The sequence below is a fragment of the Anomalospiza imberbis genome, chromosome 11 (assembly GCF_031753505.1).
Source record: "Anomalospiza imberbis isolate Cuckoo-Finch-1a 21T00152 chromosome 11, ASM3175350v1, whole genome shotgun sequence".
Taxonomy (NCBI): domain Eukaryota; kingdom Metazoa; phylum Chordata; class Aves; order Passeriformes; family Viduidae; genus Anomalospiza; species Anomalospiza imberbis.
This window is the reverse complement of record NC_089691.1, coordinates 13,041,996-13,061,101: the sequence shown is the minus strand read 5'-3', so window position 1 is coordinate 13,061,101 and position 19,106 is coordinate 13,041,996. Positions and strand designations below refer to the sequence as shown.

The following is a 19,106-nucleotide window of genomic DNA, read 5'->3' as shown; positions in this document are numbered from 1 at the left end:
AATAAGAATTTGTTTGCGCCTATAGGGACTTCTCCACTTTGTTCATTGTTGCAATATTTGAGTACTTTGGAAACATTATGAAATTCATTTTTGTGATACCTCCCTTCATCTGCTTTTCCTCATTACTGTGGTAACTGTCTTGTCTCTGAGGCTCTTTCCCATTCATTGTATTGAGAGTTCAGTTGCTTTCACAATTTTTTTTGAAACGGGATGGTGTGTTCCAAAGTTATTGTGGGGAATGGATCTGAGAAAAAGATGCAGGCAGGCAGACTGTGTGATTGTATAAACCTCCCCATTTCATAATACCAGTCTGAAGTCCCATGTGCATCCCCTGGAATAGTTTGTGTTCTTGCACTACTGCTCTCCAAGTTCATTCAACTGGGGTTGCTCCTGTCACTAATGCAGGCTGTCAGCTTTGAAAGGTGAAAACTATTGCTTTAAATGCTGATATTCTGGCTTCTTCATACTTCAAGTTTTCTAATCAATTTTGCAAAGGGTAGACATTTATAAACCGACATACCTGAATTTAGAGGATATAATTAATCCAGGAAAGGAAGACAAATGTTTTGCTTTGGTCAATCACCACCATATTGGCTTTAACGGTCATGTGAAAGTGAGTCCTACTTTGGTATGTTGGTATAGCAGCTGTGTTCTCAGACTGTGGCTTCATGATGTAAACTTTTTTTGGATAATCTCAATTTGAGACATTTCCTTACTATTTCTTTCTATGCTATCACTTACATCATGCCCTGAGTTATGAATAAATTGGGCTGTAAAACCAAACCATGTTTGGAAAAAAGCTAAACCGAGGGGGATTTTTCCCTTGGCACCAGTATTTTTAATCTGGATTAATTCCCTCATCTGTCTCACAGTACAGCCATGCTGTTACAAGTCTGGTTTTGCTGCCAAAGGCTTTGATTTGTACATCAACCACCTGAGCAGCTTTGGATCAGGACATAGAGGAGGTTATAGCTTTGTGGATTGTAATGCCACGATGATCAGTTCCAACCACTTAGCTTGACCTGCTGTACTCAGCCATGAGTTTCATCCAGCGGTTAGTTCTTCCATCAAGCCCTGTAACTTCTGGTGGATTTCTAGCACATTATGTAGAACTTTATCCTGTTTTCATACAACAGTTCCAAGAAATTACATTATACTTAGTCATCTTCACACAAAGCTTCTTCACCTGAATTCTGATCCACAGCTGAGAAAGTGAAAGAAAATTTTCCACCACTTTGTCCTCCAGTTTTAAAATTTTTCTAAACTCTCTTCAGCTTTGTATGATACCTGAAGTCTCTTGCTTTCTCTCTCCCCATTTTGTTTCTATTGTACCTATTGTCCTTCTATTCAACGTTGTGTTTTCTGCTTTTTCTCCTGGGCTACTCTCAGTCTACTCAGGGGCTTTTTTCCTAATGAATGAAGGTTAAATTTGGAAGCCTTCCAAGTCAGAGCAACTGTTGCTGATTCAGAAAAAATGTTTGCCTGTGGACTCTGTGTTTACTCTGTAATGTCACCAGAGAAATTTGGGATACCACAGTTTGCAATGACATCAGATGGACAGTTCAAATTCTTGCTCTAATCAGGAATGAGAAAAGACATTATTTTCCTCTGTCACTTGTTGTTTTCTGGGAGAAGGCCTAATACATGTATATGTCAGAAAACTACTACACATATGGATGTTTTCAGAGGGAACTCAGTTTCTGGCTCATACTTGGTGGCTTTGGTAAATTAAGTCTGTGGGAACTTGACAGGGATAAATAGAGCTGGGACACTTGTGGCAGGGCCACCTGAGCCCATGTAGGTTTTGATCTCCATAGCAGTGAGTCAATGAGCTGCTGCTGGTTCTAAATTCACTGAATTGGTAATGGTGGAGAAAAACCAGTGATAGTGTTTTGCTGAATATTTAGACTGACATCCCTAAGAGCTTTTTGAACAGTAACAAGTTAATATTACTCAGCCTGTAAACCAGTTTCAAAACACTACCCTCTGCCTGAATTCACCTCCCTCAGTTCATATTTCATTCTGCTTGGTAATTGTCTTCTTTCTGAATTCTACCTTGATTATTATCGATTTTGGGGACAAGCTGTCCTCTTATTTTTGCCTGCAGTGCCAGTAATTCCACTATCAATCTGTAACAAACGGCACATGAGTAACAGCTGTCAGGCTGAAATGCAGAATCTGAGTTACAGTAAGTCACCAGCTCTTGGGGAGTGTCTTAAGAATGGAGGAAGAAGAAATGGGAATGAGACTCAGTATTTTAATAGTGAGTGCCTGAATCACAGAGTAATGAGTAAATACCACTGTTCAAATGTCCTGAAAGTGAGTAGCACCTCTTGCCTCTCTGAGTTCTGGGCACAGCTGGAATCAGATAATGTGAAAACTTAGCTGGGGATTATGAATAGAACTGCACAAGATATCTGAAGAGGAGGTAGATAATATTTACAAGGGTTACAACAGCCTGGTCACCTAGAAAACTGATGTAAAATAGCAAGTTTTGCCTTATGTAACCCCCATTATGCCAAACAAGGAATCCTACTTAGAACCAGATCCTGCTCCCTTTGAAGTAAGTGGAAAACTTTCCATTTGTTTCATTGTGGAGGATCAGGCCCACAGGCAGTCAAGTTTGCCTCTGTAAACAGGATAAAGAAGCAAAAGAAACATCCGAGGCCACTTGTAAGAATTTCCTGGCACTGTAGGTACCAATAATTAACAAGTAAAAAGAAGAAACCCTAATGCTTTATACAAAAAACATTTTCATCCACATTTGCTTTCCTCTTTCCGAACTTCTCATGAGCTAGAAAGAGAATTGTGAAATGTTTGGCAAACAAAAAGGACTTTGGTCTAGATTCTGTGTTCTGTCCATAGGCACTTTCCGCTTTGTAAACTTTGTTCTGGAAGCACCTCTGGACTCACCTAAAATGGGCCATCAAAGTAGATCCTAAACCTGGCAGCTCTGTAGAGACACACATAACTTTGTACATCCTGCAGTGTCAATACCTTGGACAGGATTGTGTTCTGATGCATCCAGCCATAGAACAAGACTGGATGCATTCAGCTGGCTGGGTCCTGGCAGTTGTTTTACTTGTAACAGCATGTTAATATCCCCCATTAATAATAAAATAAAAAGACTGGGAAACTATTTGTAAGAGTTTGAAAAATGCAGTCTCTGATATTCAGAAAGGAGAATTTTGCCATTAGCTACCATACAAAGCTATTGAAGTTGGGTGAGGAATGACATCTCTGTGTCTCCTTTTATTTTTCAGATCCGAGGAAAGCTAAATAGAAACCAAGAAAACATTACTGTCAATAGCAACAGACCTCAAATTCAAGACATGTTTGTCCTGAAGTTTCTTGCCTATTTACAGCTCCCATATTGATATCTCAAGGTTTTCCTCCGGTCCAACATGATATTCTCAGTAGTTTGTACAGGAAATATTGTCTAGATAAATTGTGCTGAGGGGGGTGCATGGCTTGTTTAAAAAAAAAAAAAAGCTCCACAGAAAGAGTAAGCATTACTGTTTTGCTCCAAAATAAGAAGTCAGAGAATATTTTCATTGGATCCTATGTGCCTATTTTGGATCTCACTGTATTTTCACAAACTTATGACCAGAAATATGCATGAAACACTGTAGGATTTCAAAATATGAGGAATGATGCACCGTTTGGACATTGGGTTTACAATCTGCCGTTTTCTTGTATCCATTTGTTGCTATGACACTGTGGCATCTGTGACATTGCTTCTCACGGAGCTGCATTTCTTATTGGCAGCCTCAGTGGAGAAGCCAGAAGCCGAAAGGGTTGCCATGACTGAAGTGACATATCCACAGATAAATTGATCATTGATAGATTATCTAATAGCCATAGCTCATCCAGTCCCTCCAAAATGGTGTTGAAAAATATTGGTTCAAGTGTATCAAGAAATTTGCTTTAATTTCTCCATTATTTAGCCTCCATGTAGTATCAGTTTAGCAGTGTTAGGAGTATTACCAATGGAAGAGATTTCTGTCAGAGTAGGAAGAGCAAACTTGCAACTTAACATAATAATGCATTTTCTAAGACCCAAGTGCAGAATGATCTCAGATTTTGGTCCAATCCCACATCAAACAATTACAGTTGTATTCTACATGATTTTTTTGTTTTTGTTTTTGTTAACTACAGAAGATAAATACATCATAGGAGGACTATAAGCAATTAAGAGGCGGACACTCATATTACTTGAGACTTTCTGTGGAGGTCTTTATTTTTTGCAGCATTTTATTTAGTTACCTAACAGCAGCCCAGGAGACAAAGCTGCTCTGCTTTCAATCTGTGGATGATGTGACATCATCCACACCAGTCTCAGGACTTGTTCTGCCCATGTGTACCTTAAGTATTAGATGCGGCCTGTGGATTGAATCAGATTATTTCTGGATGTGCAGTGTTTGTAAAATATTTTCCACACCCTGTTTTATGTGGGTCACCATTACCACGTGACTGAACGCAGAACACCTTTCCTCTGCCAAGGAATTGCAAAATGGCAAGGATTTTTTTGCAGTGTAGGTTTGCTGATGGGAACTGTCTCATTGCTGTTGAACCCTCAACAACAAAGGACTTTTCCTCCTGCTTGTAGGCAAGGAGATTGTTGTATTTCAAGCCAAAAATTAGACACTTGCATAAACTCCCTCATGCCGGCTGTGTAAACCAAACCTTGATATCTGGACTGATGTGGGCTCTCCCCTCACCACTACAATATCATTATTGGTAAATATTAGATAAAATGCAAAAGGATCCAGGGACCTGGATCTTCCAGGAGTGGGTTTTGTTTTGTGTTTGAGAAAGACTTAAGTTATAATGTCTAAAGTACAGAAAAGATGAATACAGTAGCATGATCATATTTACTCCAGGCTTGTGCGATCTGGGAGTAGAATTTTAAATTTTTGCCACCTAAGGTTTCACATTTCTTTGGTTAGTACAAAAAAAAAAAAAAATAGAACGTAAGGAAGGATATGGAGAGAACCTTCTAATCATATCTGCAGAAGGAGGATCTACTGCTCACTTTGGCCATTGGGGAAGAGGAGACAAGAAGGAATCACTTTTATTTGCAGCAGAGATTCTTTAGGCAGACACTAAAAAAGAGCTTTCAAATGTTAAAACTGGAACAACTACTGAAGGTTTGAATATTCTTTGTCAGGAAAATCCCATTCAACAAGTTTTCACTAGTGGATGGTTTAGGTGTGCTTGATCACACCTTTATGTGAGGACATAAAACCAACCCACTTGTGGTCTTTTCCAGGCCTCCTCTAGGATTCTAGAGACAGTTAAAACTGCAGAAGGCTTTTCTTATTTTTTGCACAGCTGTGTTTGAATTCTTGCTTAGAGAAAGACTTGATAATATCTGTGAGAATCATGTGCTGCATCCACCCTCTGTCTCCTGGGACGTGAGTCACTCGTGAAGTGCATTTCATCAAAACTATTTCACCTTCTGCCCTGTGAAGTCATTGATGGCACAAAAAGATTCTATTCCCTTGTGACCAGTGGGAAAAATATCCAGTCATAGTTTACAGTGGTTATGCTAGTAACCCACACAATATTGTGTTTTCCTTTTCTGATGGGCAGAATGTTTATTTTTCTACCAGCTGCATTCACTTAGTATGTTATTCATCTATTTGATTTCACTATGTGTCTATTTAACAGTTTGCAGTAAGGATGATCCACTCTCTAAACAGCTTTTCTCCACACAGTTATTATTTAAATGGGTCTATATTATTTGAATCTGATAGTATCATATAGTGTAGCTGAATCTTGGATTTATACCACAGATGGAACAGATTCAGAAATTATTTGAAAGTCATACAGTCCTAATTATCTTACAATATCTACCTCTGAACCTAGGAAAGTTGAAAGGAAGACAATGAATACACATTCCAAAATAACATAAACCAAAATGTCAAGTGTACCATGTATCTAAAGGGACAGAAATTAGCTTAGGATGTTTTTCTTGAGTCTTTTATATCAGAGTGCACTAGGCTAGAATTTTAAGGATTATTTGGGTTTTCAATACCCAATACAGAGACAGAGACTTCTGGATCCGGGGGAGATATTGACTAGTTTAAAGTGGCTTGAATTCCATCTCTGATGTATGTGTCTAGATTTACCTGGATATTTGATTAGATTAAATCTCCCCATGATTGTTATTACAGTTCTCTACAAAATGCTTGCAGCTAAATCAAAAAGGTGTCATCAGTCATTTCCTCTGAATTTCAAAGTCTGAGTGTGCATTCAAACACAACTCCTCCTGTGCCCATCTTGAGTCAAATGCGGATAAAAGACTGAACAGGGAAGGGACACTCCAAGTACAAAGACTAATTTTACTACAAGGTTTGGCTTTTTAAAAAATATTTTAACTTAAGATGCATGGATAAAAGAGTGGGAGAGCATAAGTTATTTTCACATCCTGAACATTGCTGTCTATGTTGTGAAAGTAACACGAACATAGAAGGTTGAAAGCCTAAAAGTGACCGCTGAAACCCTAAGTATGACAGAACTGCTTATGTCACACAAACTCAGAAAATCTGAGATCTGGTGCTGAAATACTTAGGGCAAACTTTGTATCAAAGATATTAGTTCAGTTCTGTGCAGGCATAGAAGTAGGAGATTTCACCCAGTATATTTGGGGTTGGATCTCTGTTCCAATTACAAAGACCCCTTTCAATTTATAGGTATCTTGAGGTCCAGAGTTTTTAGCAATTTATTTGAGTTTAAGAGTTCCGGAGTTTTTAGCAGTTATTATACCTGAAGCTGTAGAAAGGAGTATAGGAAATAGGAGTATAGTATATTTTCCTAGAGTGGTGTAGGTTTCACTAATGTAGATTGACTGAGCTGCCCTTTTTTTGGATAGGCTTGGGGAGGCTGGGACAGGATCACACATAAAATACACATTTAGGCTGAGGCAGCAGAAGCAAGTAGCAAATCTAGTAAGCTGATAAATGTCTGGAACTCACCATGTTCTCCATGACTCCCGTCCTGTTGGCAAGCTCACATTCCTCTGCATGCCCATTGCAAAAGCAGCTTCCCCGGATGATCAGGTCATAAATAGCATAGTGGGCAAATCTTTGGGGTTTCTCTACCAGTCCTGAGCCATGGCATGGACATTCCTGTCTTTTCAACAAAAGCAGGCGGAGGTTGGTGAGCTTCAGGAGATCCTGAGCCTCAGGACTGTAAGGGTCTTCGATCTTGTTAGCCGGACTTAAGGCACGATAAATCACCTGAAAGAGAGAGAGTTCACATCCCAGAGCAGATAACAGTGCTCTGCATACACAGCGAATATCCCAAGATGATCTTTAGGGAAAAGCAGTAAGCTCTCACTTCTTGCAGTCAGGCAATATGTCAAGGGACAAGATAAGTCTACTTCCTTGTGCTTCTGAACCCAGTAACAATAGTGTCACTTAGAGAAATCCGAGGTTTATTGGCATAAATGCAGCGTTAATGCTATCCCAATTTCTGGAAGCATTTTAGGAGCGTGACTTTAGCATGAGTTCTAGAGTCAGGTAAACAAAGGCACTAAGGGCATCTGTGGAAGAAGTGGGAAGTGTGATCAGACTTTTTTCCTAGGTCACTTGAACTACGCTTGAACACAGCTTAGCTTAGGTCAAGTGAGCGCTGAGGGAGCCATGTCTGCACACACATCCAGGTGTTTATTACTTAGAAGCAGCTACAGAGCAGTGAGTTCACAGGAGGAGCTTGGTGCCTGCTGGCTATCTGCAGGTTGTTACTCTTTCATCACAGCATTTTTGCTGCGTGGTAGTTCTCCAAAGCAACAACAGTTGGGCTTTGAGCATCACAGTTCTAATTTGGTGTTTAACAGTGACTGTTGTATTTTGGCTCAGCACTCTACCCTTCTCTGTGTCTTGGGATGTGCTTGCTTTTGTTGCTTTTGGGAGAAGTTGATAATGGAGGGCTACACCACAGTCCTTGCCAGAGAACTGTTAGCACTGTTTCCAGGCTTAGATGTGCTAACTCCAGTTTGACAGTAGTTTTCTCCTCTGCTTGAGTTTTTCCATCATGGCAGAAGTAGCATGTAAAATATTTTTGCTCCTTTTTGCCTACAGAAGCCACAAAAGAGCTTGTGGTACATGCCTAGGAGACAGTTCAGTTGCATGTTGATGGCACATGGGGACACAAATACCCTTCATTAACAGAATCAGCTGCCAGGCTTTGCACAGAACCCAGCAAAGGCAGTGGCACCTCTCCCACCTGTCCAGAGTGTTTTCTATTTGGTTAACTCTGTTCTTTTTTTTTTTCCTTTTAATTATCTGTCAGCTACTTACAAAGCTGCAAACAGCCTTGCTTGGTGAGATCAGCTCCTTGTTTGATAGAGCTGTGGGCAGATTGCCCAGGCTGTGCAATGCAGGTGCCCACATTCCCCTGACCAATGAAGCCATGACAAAATAGCCCAGGCGTTTCCACCCCTATGTCTGCATTCCCCTGGTCAATGGAACCATAAGCAAATGGCTCATTCTGTTTTGTCCAGGTGCCCAGCATTCCCCTTACTGGTGGATTCACAGGACAAAGACCAAATCTGCATATCTGTCCAGTTCCCCTAATCCAGGATGGTGTGATCTTTTGGTGGAAACCATTATATGAACCCTCTCTCTTAGCCAGTCCCCTGTGGACGACACAGAGGTGGAGTGGCTTCTCAGAGTCCTGAGCACCTGGCTGTGTACAGACACACATATCTCCTTCCCGTTTGGTCAGCTAAACTAAGACCAAGGTAGGGAACTAAGTGGAATAATTCTCAAGAGCCTGCTGAGCTTAGAGATCTCGAAGAATGGTTAGAAGTCCCTGTGAGACTGTTTAAATTGGCATAAACCAGAGGAATCAAGGGTAAAGCAGTCTATTTAGTCACTGGCTTTTATAAGCTCACACTTTTTTAAGTGTTCTCACACTTAGCATTCTTGTCTATGGTTTCTCTAATATACATGCTTAGTTAAAATGGTATCTCCTTTCAGATGAACCCCCAGAGGATACCCACAAGATAAGTGGCTTGAGAACACAAATGCTGGAGGTACTTCACTCCATAAAATAGACATCTGAAAGGTAATTGATAAAGCATTGATTTCTGCAGGACCTGCTCTGCTCCTGCCAGTGACCTTCTTCTACTGTTGCATATTGGTAAAGCCTTATAAAATTAGGGCCTTTTTACTCTTGTAAAATCATGGCTCAGGCCTGATACTTTGGCTAAGCAGAAGGGAACTGTGGGAGAGGGACTCAGCTGGAACAGGGGTAGAGAAATGTGAGAGCCGTGAGAGCCGCGCTGCGTGACTGCCGCGAGTCTATCGAAGCAGCGCGACCCCCCTGTGCGGGGAATAACGCGCTTTGACTCTGTGTTGCAGAAGGCTGATCAATTGCTTTATTATATTATCTTATACTACATTATACTCTATCACACTAAAAAGATACTAAAGAAAAAGCTGTGACTGTCTCCAGACAGTCACGATAGAGTTTTGGCCAATCAATCCAAACAACCATCACCGATGTCCAATTAACAAATCACTCTTCGGTAAACAATCTCCATAACACATTCCACATGTGCCAAACAACAGGAGCAGCAAATAGAGATAAGAATTGTTTTCTTCTTTCTCTGAGCTTTTTCACTGCATCTCACAACTTCCCAAGAAAAATCCTGGGAGAGAGAATCATGTCTGTTCAGAGAATGTGAATACCACAGCGTGTCCACATCGTGGTGCTTGGTACTTAGTTGTCTTGGGCTTGTTGTGCCTTCAAACTGTGTGAACTGATAACTGGCTAACTGCTTTAAAAGGCCTGGGTTTTGCAATAAAGCCACTCTCCTTTGCACTGCCTGGGGACTCTGTGCTGCTTTGCTTTGTACATGATATAAGGCTGGGCAAGAGGCCTCATGTCTGTGCCAGAGATCCCAGCTGTGAACAGCTATGGGACTCCTCACAGGAGACAGAGAGAAGAGGTGAATGAGGTGAAGAAAAAGAGTTTTTACTGGGTTTGTCTGAAAAAAATTGGCAGATAATGGCCAAAATGTTTCTTTTTTCTCTCTGGCACTATACATCTTGATTGCAATAGTCTTGCATTGTACTATGGTAAGTGTGAAGAAAATCCTCTGCACTACTAGAAACCTATTTGTACTAGAAACCTATTTTGTACATGGTATGACAAGTTTAAACAGATGGATTCATATTTTGGGGTCTCCAGTCAATTATCCATCCTCCTCATGTTGTAATTGGCATTCTGAGAGCACTGAGGTCTCTAGGCAAAGAGCATCTGTTGGGGGCTCTTCTCTCAGCAAAGGGCCACTTGCTTTCACCAAGCTGTTTTGTTTCTTGCTTCTTTGTTGACAGCTTAGAAAAAGGTTTGGTTTCCTGTGGCTTTATTGTTTTGCAAATATTTTCATTTCTGGCCTTGACTCTCTTGAGAGGAGTTGCTTTGGCATTTTCCATATCCCTTTAGAACACTGAGCATCATTTGTGAGTAGAGACATTAATAGCTTGGAAGTCCCACAGGGATTGTGGCATCCTTTTAAGAAAAAAACAGTATTCCATTCCAGCTGAGGTACAAGAGTTTGTTTGTATGATTAATTCATGACACATTTCTGTCTGGGATAAGCTCACTGGTGAGACTGGATTTGCTTGTCCTTATTTCTCCCAGGGCAAGTCTTGTTAAGTGTTAAAGATCTGATTTGGGTGACATAACACTGCTGAGGTCTTCTGGGAGCTGCTTGAATGTTCTTCTAGGATTCAACCTCCAGTAAAGAATTAACCTTCCTTAGCTTTGTAAAAATCAAAGACATTTTGGTCAGCAGATATATTGTGCCAATAGAAGTAGGTTTAGGTGAGCTACATTTTGCATAGAGGTAGCAGTTTTATTTCATAATTAAATCAGTTTAGCTTTTATTTCACATATGCATAAAACTAGAAAATGGAATTTCTCTCTCTGCTGGATTCTCCTTGAAATATTGGTGGTTAAAATCCTTGGGCACAGGCAATTGCATAATGTAATCATCATCTCTTGCCTCACTTTTAATATTTGATTGAATGTTCTGTCTCACATGAAAGTGACAGTCAGAAAGTAGTTCCTTAACATATAGATTGCTGTACTGTCAAGAAAAAGATGTTAGCACCCATAATTTCTCCTCATTAGTCTACTATATGTATTGATTCAAATAATTCCAGATTGGGATAATTTTTTTTAAAAGAACTGGTATCTCACCTTACATGCCAGGAATTATTTTTCCATAAATGCATTATCTAGCTAAAAATAAATAAATAAATAACCCAACAAAACCAACTCCCTAAACTGTTTCTATCTTATGAATGCATGACTATGTTTTAAATGAATGTGTTTGGGTTTACAGTTCCCTAAGGAAAAATGGATCCTAAATTGAGAGACAGATTGGTGGTGGCTGTTTTTTGGGTTTTATTTTAAATTTTAAATGATTTAGGGAAGAATTTTATTTCTTTAAAAAAGAAGAAGGTATTGCTTTGATAAAAATAAAGAGTGAGGAATGAAACTATTTGGTCATAGCCCCAGCACAATTGCTCACTATAATGCTTAGCAAGTAACTAGGGCCTCATGCTGTTCTGGATTGATTTCAGTAGGAACTCAGTTTTATGTACTGTTTTCTTTCCATAAAAATTGGATATTGGTATTCAAGTACTTTGTGCAATGGGAGGAATATTGATAAACTTGTATCTAGAAAATTCCCTGAGAAATCCTGGAGATGGATATCCATACATGCAATTTTAATAATTACAGGCAAGGGATAAGAGTTTGGCCATCTCAACCGTTGATGCATGAATGTGTTAAAGATTAGATTACAAATGGATCTAAGTATTAGTGAACTCCTAGAGTCATGAGCTGTAGGAGGAGACATTCTACCTTTTCAGTGTGTTATTTGTTCTTTTTATTTCAGTTCACAAGGTTCATAATTCTAAAGCCTATGAAGCAAGTTCCTTCTATGCAGGTAGACATTTGACTTCTGCCTTTTGCAGAAAGGCAGAGATATTATTATTTTTTTCATTTCCCAAAGATATTGTGTGAATTTTCAGTTTTCCATTACATTAATGTAAAAGATATGAAGAGAGTATAATGAAAAAGTGTTTTCTTTTAATTAAGAAGCAAGTTTTGAAAAGAGCTTCCTATGATTTTCACTGTAAAGCTATTTCTCATCTAATGAAATCTCTATCTGGTAGCAAGCTCTTTTCTTTTTTTTTTTTTTTCTGTAATGGACTACTCTGAAATCTCACAGTTGTTTCCCTAAACATCATTGTGCAGCTGTCATAGAAGTAGCACAGGCACAGCTGCAGAAGAAAATCTGATGGTGATTGAGTCTACTTAGGGACACCCTAGAAATCTTTCCATTGAATTGGGTAGAAGCTGAAGGTGTCCAGCACCTCTGTAATTTAACCCTTGGTGGAAACCCATCCTAGGTCACAAGTTTCTCTTATAATCAGGAGCTGGCACTGGAGCTGACTGCTGAGTAGGATGTTCATGCTTATCTGCATATCTGCTCTTGAAAGCATATTTGTCATTCTCATTCTCAAAAGTCAGTCAGCTGCACCTCGAAAAGGTGGTCCCTGTCCTCTCCTGACCTTTCTCGGAGCAAGGAAGTCTGGAAAATGCCCTAAGTGCGCAAAGCTAAAAGGCAGCCACGATTAGGTGACTGGTTTTGCTGTATACAAGTTGGCTCTGCCTCACATTGTTTTATCAACAATCAAGAGATCATCTTCATTTCGGAGACAGTGCCTCAGATTTTTGATTTCTTGCCATAGGTTTTGCTTCTCCATTCCTGATGCATGTAATTCTGTTTTCTTAACCTGATCTTCCAGCCAGTATTAGTCAGAAGAGATGTGGACACAACAAAGGTTCCCCCTGGCAAACTCATAGCCTAAGGCCAAGGAATATCAGTCACAAATGGAGGGCAGTGCCAATGCATGGTGTCCTATAAAAGAAGATCCTTATGCGGAGCAAGAATTTGATATTACAAATCATCCTTACGCTGTGTTCATCATGTTGCACACACTCAGGTTAATGAGGTGAGAAATGTCTGTGTGCTTATATTGGGTCCATCAGAAGGAAGCTGCAATAAAAACTCTCATCACTCCTAAATCCTCTTCATTAAGAGATTTTCATGTGAGTTGATTTTATTCTTAAAGGAACAGTAAACAATTGTCTCAGAATTTTTCCTACCCAGTGATATATATCCTCTGTTTTATTTGATGGACTTCTATCTTGTGATACAGTAGTCTTTTTTCTGATTTACTGTTTGAAGCACAGAGACAATCTAACTCTTCTCCCAGCCATTGGAAAGTCTATTCTGACAACTCATGGAATGGTGTTTTTTAGTCTGCATTTTCTGTCCTTCCAGAGAACAAAGCTTAGAAACCAGTATGGAATATTGTAGCTTGTTAAAAAGAAAATTGTGCTTTTGATTTTTAAAATTTCTTTGATCTGGGTAAACTCAGCTACCACTAAGACAGTGGCATCCTAAATTTATTCTGTATTCTCCAAATCAGAAAGGATTGATGTGCCTTCAGTTTGCATTTGCTTTGAGGTTATTCCAGTAATCCAGCTGGTGTGGCATTTTAATATTAATATTTAGGCATAGCTGCTAATATGATTATGGCATAATTGAAGTCAGGCAATCCTAAGAGCCATGCAGGCTTTTTCTATTCCTCAAACAAATTGTATTCTGTAGGTTCAGGTTATTTGCAGATGTACATCTTTCTTGTACCGAAAACTTGTAGGGAGAAGCAGTACCCTCTATGAGACAGGTAATGTAGTTGGAGCACAAAATCTAGCTTATTTGACAAAAAACCCTTCAGCTTTCAGTCTGTATACAGGGAATGGGCAAAACTCCTTCTTTCTATGTAGCAGCACCTTGTGTGGGGATGTGAGAACATTTCCACGCTCCCACAAAATGCAGCGTCCTTTTTCATTACGAGGGATGGTGCTTGCTCTGAAATGGCAAGGGGTGGCACAAGGAGTTCTGTGATGCCACAGCCTGACTGGGAACTGGATTGAGAACAGGGGGACTCATTTCACTGTTTGCTGGATTGTCAGGGAAAATTAAAACAACCCATCACCATCAGTGTCAACCCATGTCAACCAAGCTGTGCTCTCATGGGAGAGCATCCATTTCTTTTAAGTGGAACCATTTATATCTCTAGGTCTTGGCTGAAATTTTACACATGAACAGACTTAGGTAAATGTATAATCTCACCGTGACAGTGGTGTGTGGACAACTGTAGAACAAATATTCAAGTGCTCTTTTGCCTGAAGTTTGAAAATTACAACAATAAATTACTAAGTTTCATAGCATTTTAGGCAACAAAGTTTTTTCACACATGAAACCTGGATTTAAAAAAAGCAGTGGCTGCAACTCCACTAAGATTTTATAAAAAAGGGTGAGAAAAAAAAAAAAAAGTTGATATCTGCTGCCTTGTATGTCCAGAAAATGCAGAAAATGCAGAAGCAATGCTAAAAAAAACCCACTACTGTGTCCTTCTGATTTATAATGTTCCAAACATTTCTGAAATGGTTCATTACAAACCAGGTCAGAGTAGGACACTTGGTGCCCTCCTCAAGTTCACTTGCCAGGGATGGGATTGCTGGGCTAGTCTCAGTCAGTTCAAATTCCCTTCAGAGACCTTGAGCCCCTTAATTCTTCCTCCAGGGAAGCAGGGCCTGGCAGTGCCATCAGCTTGTTTGCACTGCTGCTGCTAACTGCTGCCTCTCAACTTGCCTCTGCATTCTGGCTGCTCTGCAGCTCAAGTTAAACAAAATGCTGAACAGACAGCCCTAGTCATACCAATCAGGCACTTACCTACACTGGTGACTAATCCCTCCTGGAATCCTTTCCAGCTGGAAGTTGGAATAACCCAGCTGGAAGCTACAATAACCCAGGCATCATGCAACTTTCAGAGGCCAGTCCTGATGACTATTGGATAATTCACTGAAGTGCAAGACTTTGAATCAATTCAAACACTACTCTTTGAATCTTAGCTATTGGGAATTCAACCTTGTGATGTGCTGAGCAGGTTTCTTTCCAGTGACCCCACTGCCATATGAGATCAGAACTCTAAGAAGCCACCGAAGCCTCAGTGGAGACCTCTTGAATTATTGATGTTGCCATTTAATGAGGGGCATGGGGGTGTGTGTGTGTACAGGGAATACTTTGTTTTTCAAAAGGTTTGGTATGAATACAGTAAAAGAGAAGCTTGAGAAATGACAGTGGAAAATGTAGGTCCTTGGAACAGGATCCATACATCCCACATAGAGCCTTGTCCCTGGCCTGGTTTGGTGCATGGGTGCAAGTGGTCCCTCTCTGCCACAGCTATTGCTCAGGAGGTCCCTGTGGATGGAGAAAGGCAGCAGAGGCTTCAGTGTCAGTGCAGAAGAAAAGACTTTCCACAGGGTTGACTGTGGCTTCTTTCTGAACATCCTGGTGGATTTTGAAGCAGACAGAATTGCACCCATCACTGTCCTGGTCTGGCATTCACTGAGTGGAGTGTGTTTAGAAGAGTGATTAAATGTCTTTTAGCTATGAAGAAGGTCCACTCATCTTTGACAAAAGGCGCTGCTGGGGACTTCTGTCCCTAAAGAGGTCACCACAGGATACAAAACGGAGAATGAGCAGGTCTTCTGTGCAAGGCACACTTAACATGTTGCCATAGAAACCAGTTACTTAATTCAGGCATACACAATTCTTCCAGCCCCCAGTGAATTCCAGTAATGGGTTTATTATATCACACTTCATTGGTGTCATCTGTCACACAGACACTCACATAAATGAACCAGCCTTTGATTCAGAACTCCCTTCCACTAGCTAGACCCAGTAGAGGAAGGGTCTCCTTCTGGTCCTGGTGGTTATGAGCAGGTCAGTGTTCCACCCCACTTTGCATGCTAATCTCTTCCTTTCATGCAAACATCACATTCAATGGAGGAGAACATTTGTTTTCATTTCCTGATATTCCAGTTTATTAAAAATGTGCTCTTAATCTCTCAGATCCTCGAGTGCACGTGCTGTCAGGATGCAGGTTCAAACATTTCAGTCCCTTTTTCCCCCCACATGATGTTTGAACTGCAACTCACACTGATGCCTGATGCAATGCTGTGTTAATTTCTCCTTTTATTTAGGCCAAAGATTTGATTTATGTTAGCTGACCTGAAGGCTCATTTTTGGCTCCATGACTACATAGTACAGTGTTTTTAAGTTAGAAGAACAGATGGAGGGACAAGTGGGTAATCAATTGATTCATAAGACTCCATGCCAGTATTCCCTGTAAATGGACTTAAGAGATGATGGACAGACCTTAAAAATGTGGTGTTTGTTTTAGTTCATGAACTAATGATGAGGATCCTAGGATTTCAGATAGATTGATTCTATCTACTAAAGTACTCTGGATCTAAACAGGAGTAAGGGATTTAACAAATGCTTGAGTGAAAGAAAATGGAAAAGATGTATTAGAGAGTAATCTTCTTGCATTTCTATATGAGGTGTTCCCCAATGCCTTCTGTCTCAGCTGCATCTTACCTGAGATGGAATGGAGATATGTGACCCTGTCAGAGGTGAAAAATAAGGGGCAATCTACCAGAGACAAGGGATATGCCTTAACTTATGTTCTGCCATGACATTATCATGTCACTCATCCAAATGTCTTTTGCTCCATCCTAGTCTCCTAAAATTTTCTATTCTGACAAATTTTTACCTTGCTTTTAGGAAGAAACTCAGTGATCTTGGTGGCCAGAATGTGCTGAATGAGCTGCATCTCAGTTTACAAATGTGTGTAGGTTACTGCAGCTCTAGCACCTTCTCTTTTCACGCCTACATTCTCAGTTCTGGAAGCCAGTTGACCTAAAATCTTGTTTCATTATATATCCCAGCATTGGTTTATTTTTTTTTTTTTTATTCCTTTTGTGCTCTGCTAAAAAAGAAATTTGTGTCTGTTCTCAGAATGAATAGGACCCAAGAATAACCTGAATCTCATGTGGTGAAAATTACTTCAAACCCCTCAGTAAAGAAAACTGGCATTTATGTCAGAGCATTAATTAGCACTTAAGTTGGAACAGTTTTGATCATTTCAGATGTGCTGTCAGCTTGTGATGTGAGCCCCTCAGCAATACAAGGCTTAGCCAGAATCAGTAACTGGGTAGGTCAGAGTGGAGGTGAAAAAGAAGCAGAGAACACTGAAGAAAATCCTGGTGGGGATTCAGTCAGCTGCCTTCAAAGTCACTTGAGTCAGTGCTTGAGGGAATGTCCTGGTGACATTTGTGACATCTTCAAAACAAGGTGTAAAATTGCAGTTCTGAGGTGTGTGGGCAAAGCTCCCCTGAGACCTGCAGTAACAGTAGCAGTGTCACTCAGGCAAATCTGATCAGGTATCACTGTAAACAGCTACACTCTGCCTTCCTTTATTTCAGTTCACATAGGAATCTGCTGTGTCACACTGCTGACCTGAAAACTTGGTGCTTCTGCACCCTTTCCATAGGGACATTTTATGGATTGATTAAGAGGTCTCTGTAAAGTCTGTCCAGAGCTTGACAACACTTTTGGGTTAATGCTCTGTGAAACAGTATTTGTCTTGTCCTCTGTTAAGATTCCTGAGTGCTGCTTTAAAGCTTCAGCACTTCTGCCATGGAGGGAGTGACCTCTGCACCTATTCAATTCATGTTCATGAAAGTAGTTGGGATCTGCAAGGCTAACTGGTAAATTTAGGACCGTTCTTATTATTGCTATTGTTTTCTGACATCTCCTACCATACCATGGATTGATTAAGCACACACACACTCATTTCAGTGTATCTGCTGCCCAAATTGACACTATCACTTTGACACTTATAATCACAAAGGCTTACATTGGATGAATGTTTTATTATTTGATTTTCTGCCATCCACTTCTCAGATTTGTTATAGCAGCAGCACATGGTCTTGATATTCCCCAAGGTTAAGTAAGCACAAAAGCCAGCATAGTGCAGGGGATACAGTACTAGAGAGGGAAGGGTTATTTTGTATTTAAGGCTGAGGCATTTCCCTCAGACCCTGTATTCTGTCCCTCACTCAACCAAAATTGTCCTCTCTTACCACAAAACACTTCACCTTCATGCGCTGCTCTTCTCTCATCTGTGAAATGGCAGCAGAGCCCTTGTGTGTGTGCTGAAGATCATTAGCTGGGTTTTGCAAAGTACTTCCAGATTTTTGATTGGAAGGCACACAAGAATGGAAAAATATATTACTTGCTGAGATTCTTGACGTGGCAAATTGTAACCTCCCTACAGAAGACATTTGGATGTATTTGACTTGCATTTGACTTTGACATGAAATGGACCATGATAACTGACCAGCGGAATGACTACCCCAGAAACAAGGCAGTTTAGTAGTCAGGTGATCTGTTCCAGGTTTCTAACATGCAGAGATGTTTCTTAACCTGTTACATGCAGATGATTTCCATCTCTCCCTACTGCTGTGCTCCTGCCTCAGGTATAGTACCTTAGTTTCTTCTCATGTGCATTTTGAAGTGCACTGCTGAAACACTGGGTTTTCTGAAGCCTATCTGGACCATTCACCTCACACCTAAATTTAATTTGCAGATAAGTGTTACTGGTGAATCTGCTGACCACTTCCAGACATTGAAACCAAAAGGATTGTGACTTCTCTGAGGAAGAGAGAAGGAAGTGAAAGGACATGAAAAGATTCAAGCCTCTGTTGTAATTATAGGAATATCTTATAATCTTGCTTTGTGACTGTCTTCTCTGTAAAATGATACCAGTGATGTTTATGGTCTTTCCCATCTGAATAGTTTCAAGATTATGAAAAGAGTCTAATCAGTAGTTAATGTTCTTGTCAGAGGAACTTATCAGAACAATTGTACATTTCTTCAGAAAACACTCTTTTGTATATGCTTAAAAACAAATAAGAATATTCATACCAAGGGAGGGTTTTTCCCACCATTGAATAGTGAATCCTTGCGGCTCACTCCCACCTCAGCTTCCAAGCAGTTTCATTTCTGAAGCCTATGGCTTGATACAATCAGCCATAGTTGCCATCAGCAAGAAAAGTGAAAACAAAAAAACATTGAAATTGGAGGAATGGTGTATTTA

General features: G+C 40.2%; 1 protein-coding gene across 1 annotated transcript in view; it reads right to left on the bottom strand.

Moving 5' to 3' along the window:
- The window catches only part of LOC137480739 (netrin-4-like), a 45,299-nt gene that overhangs the window by 18,586 nt on the left and 7,607 nt on the right, over nt 1-19,106 (bottom strand). The window contains exon 3 of the mRNA XM_068201998.1: nt 6,981-7,244. Coding sequence (XP_068058099.1) covers nt 6,981-7,244 — 264 coding nt within the window. The remainder of the gene's footprint in view (nt 1-6,980; nt 7,245-19,106) is intronic.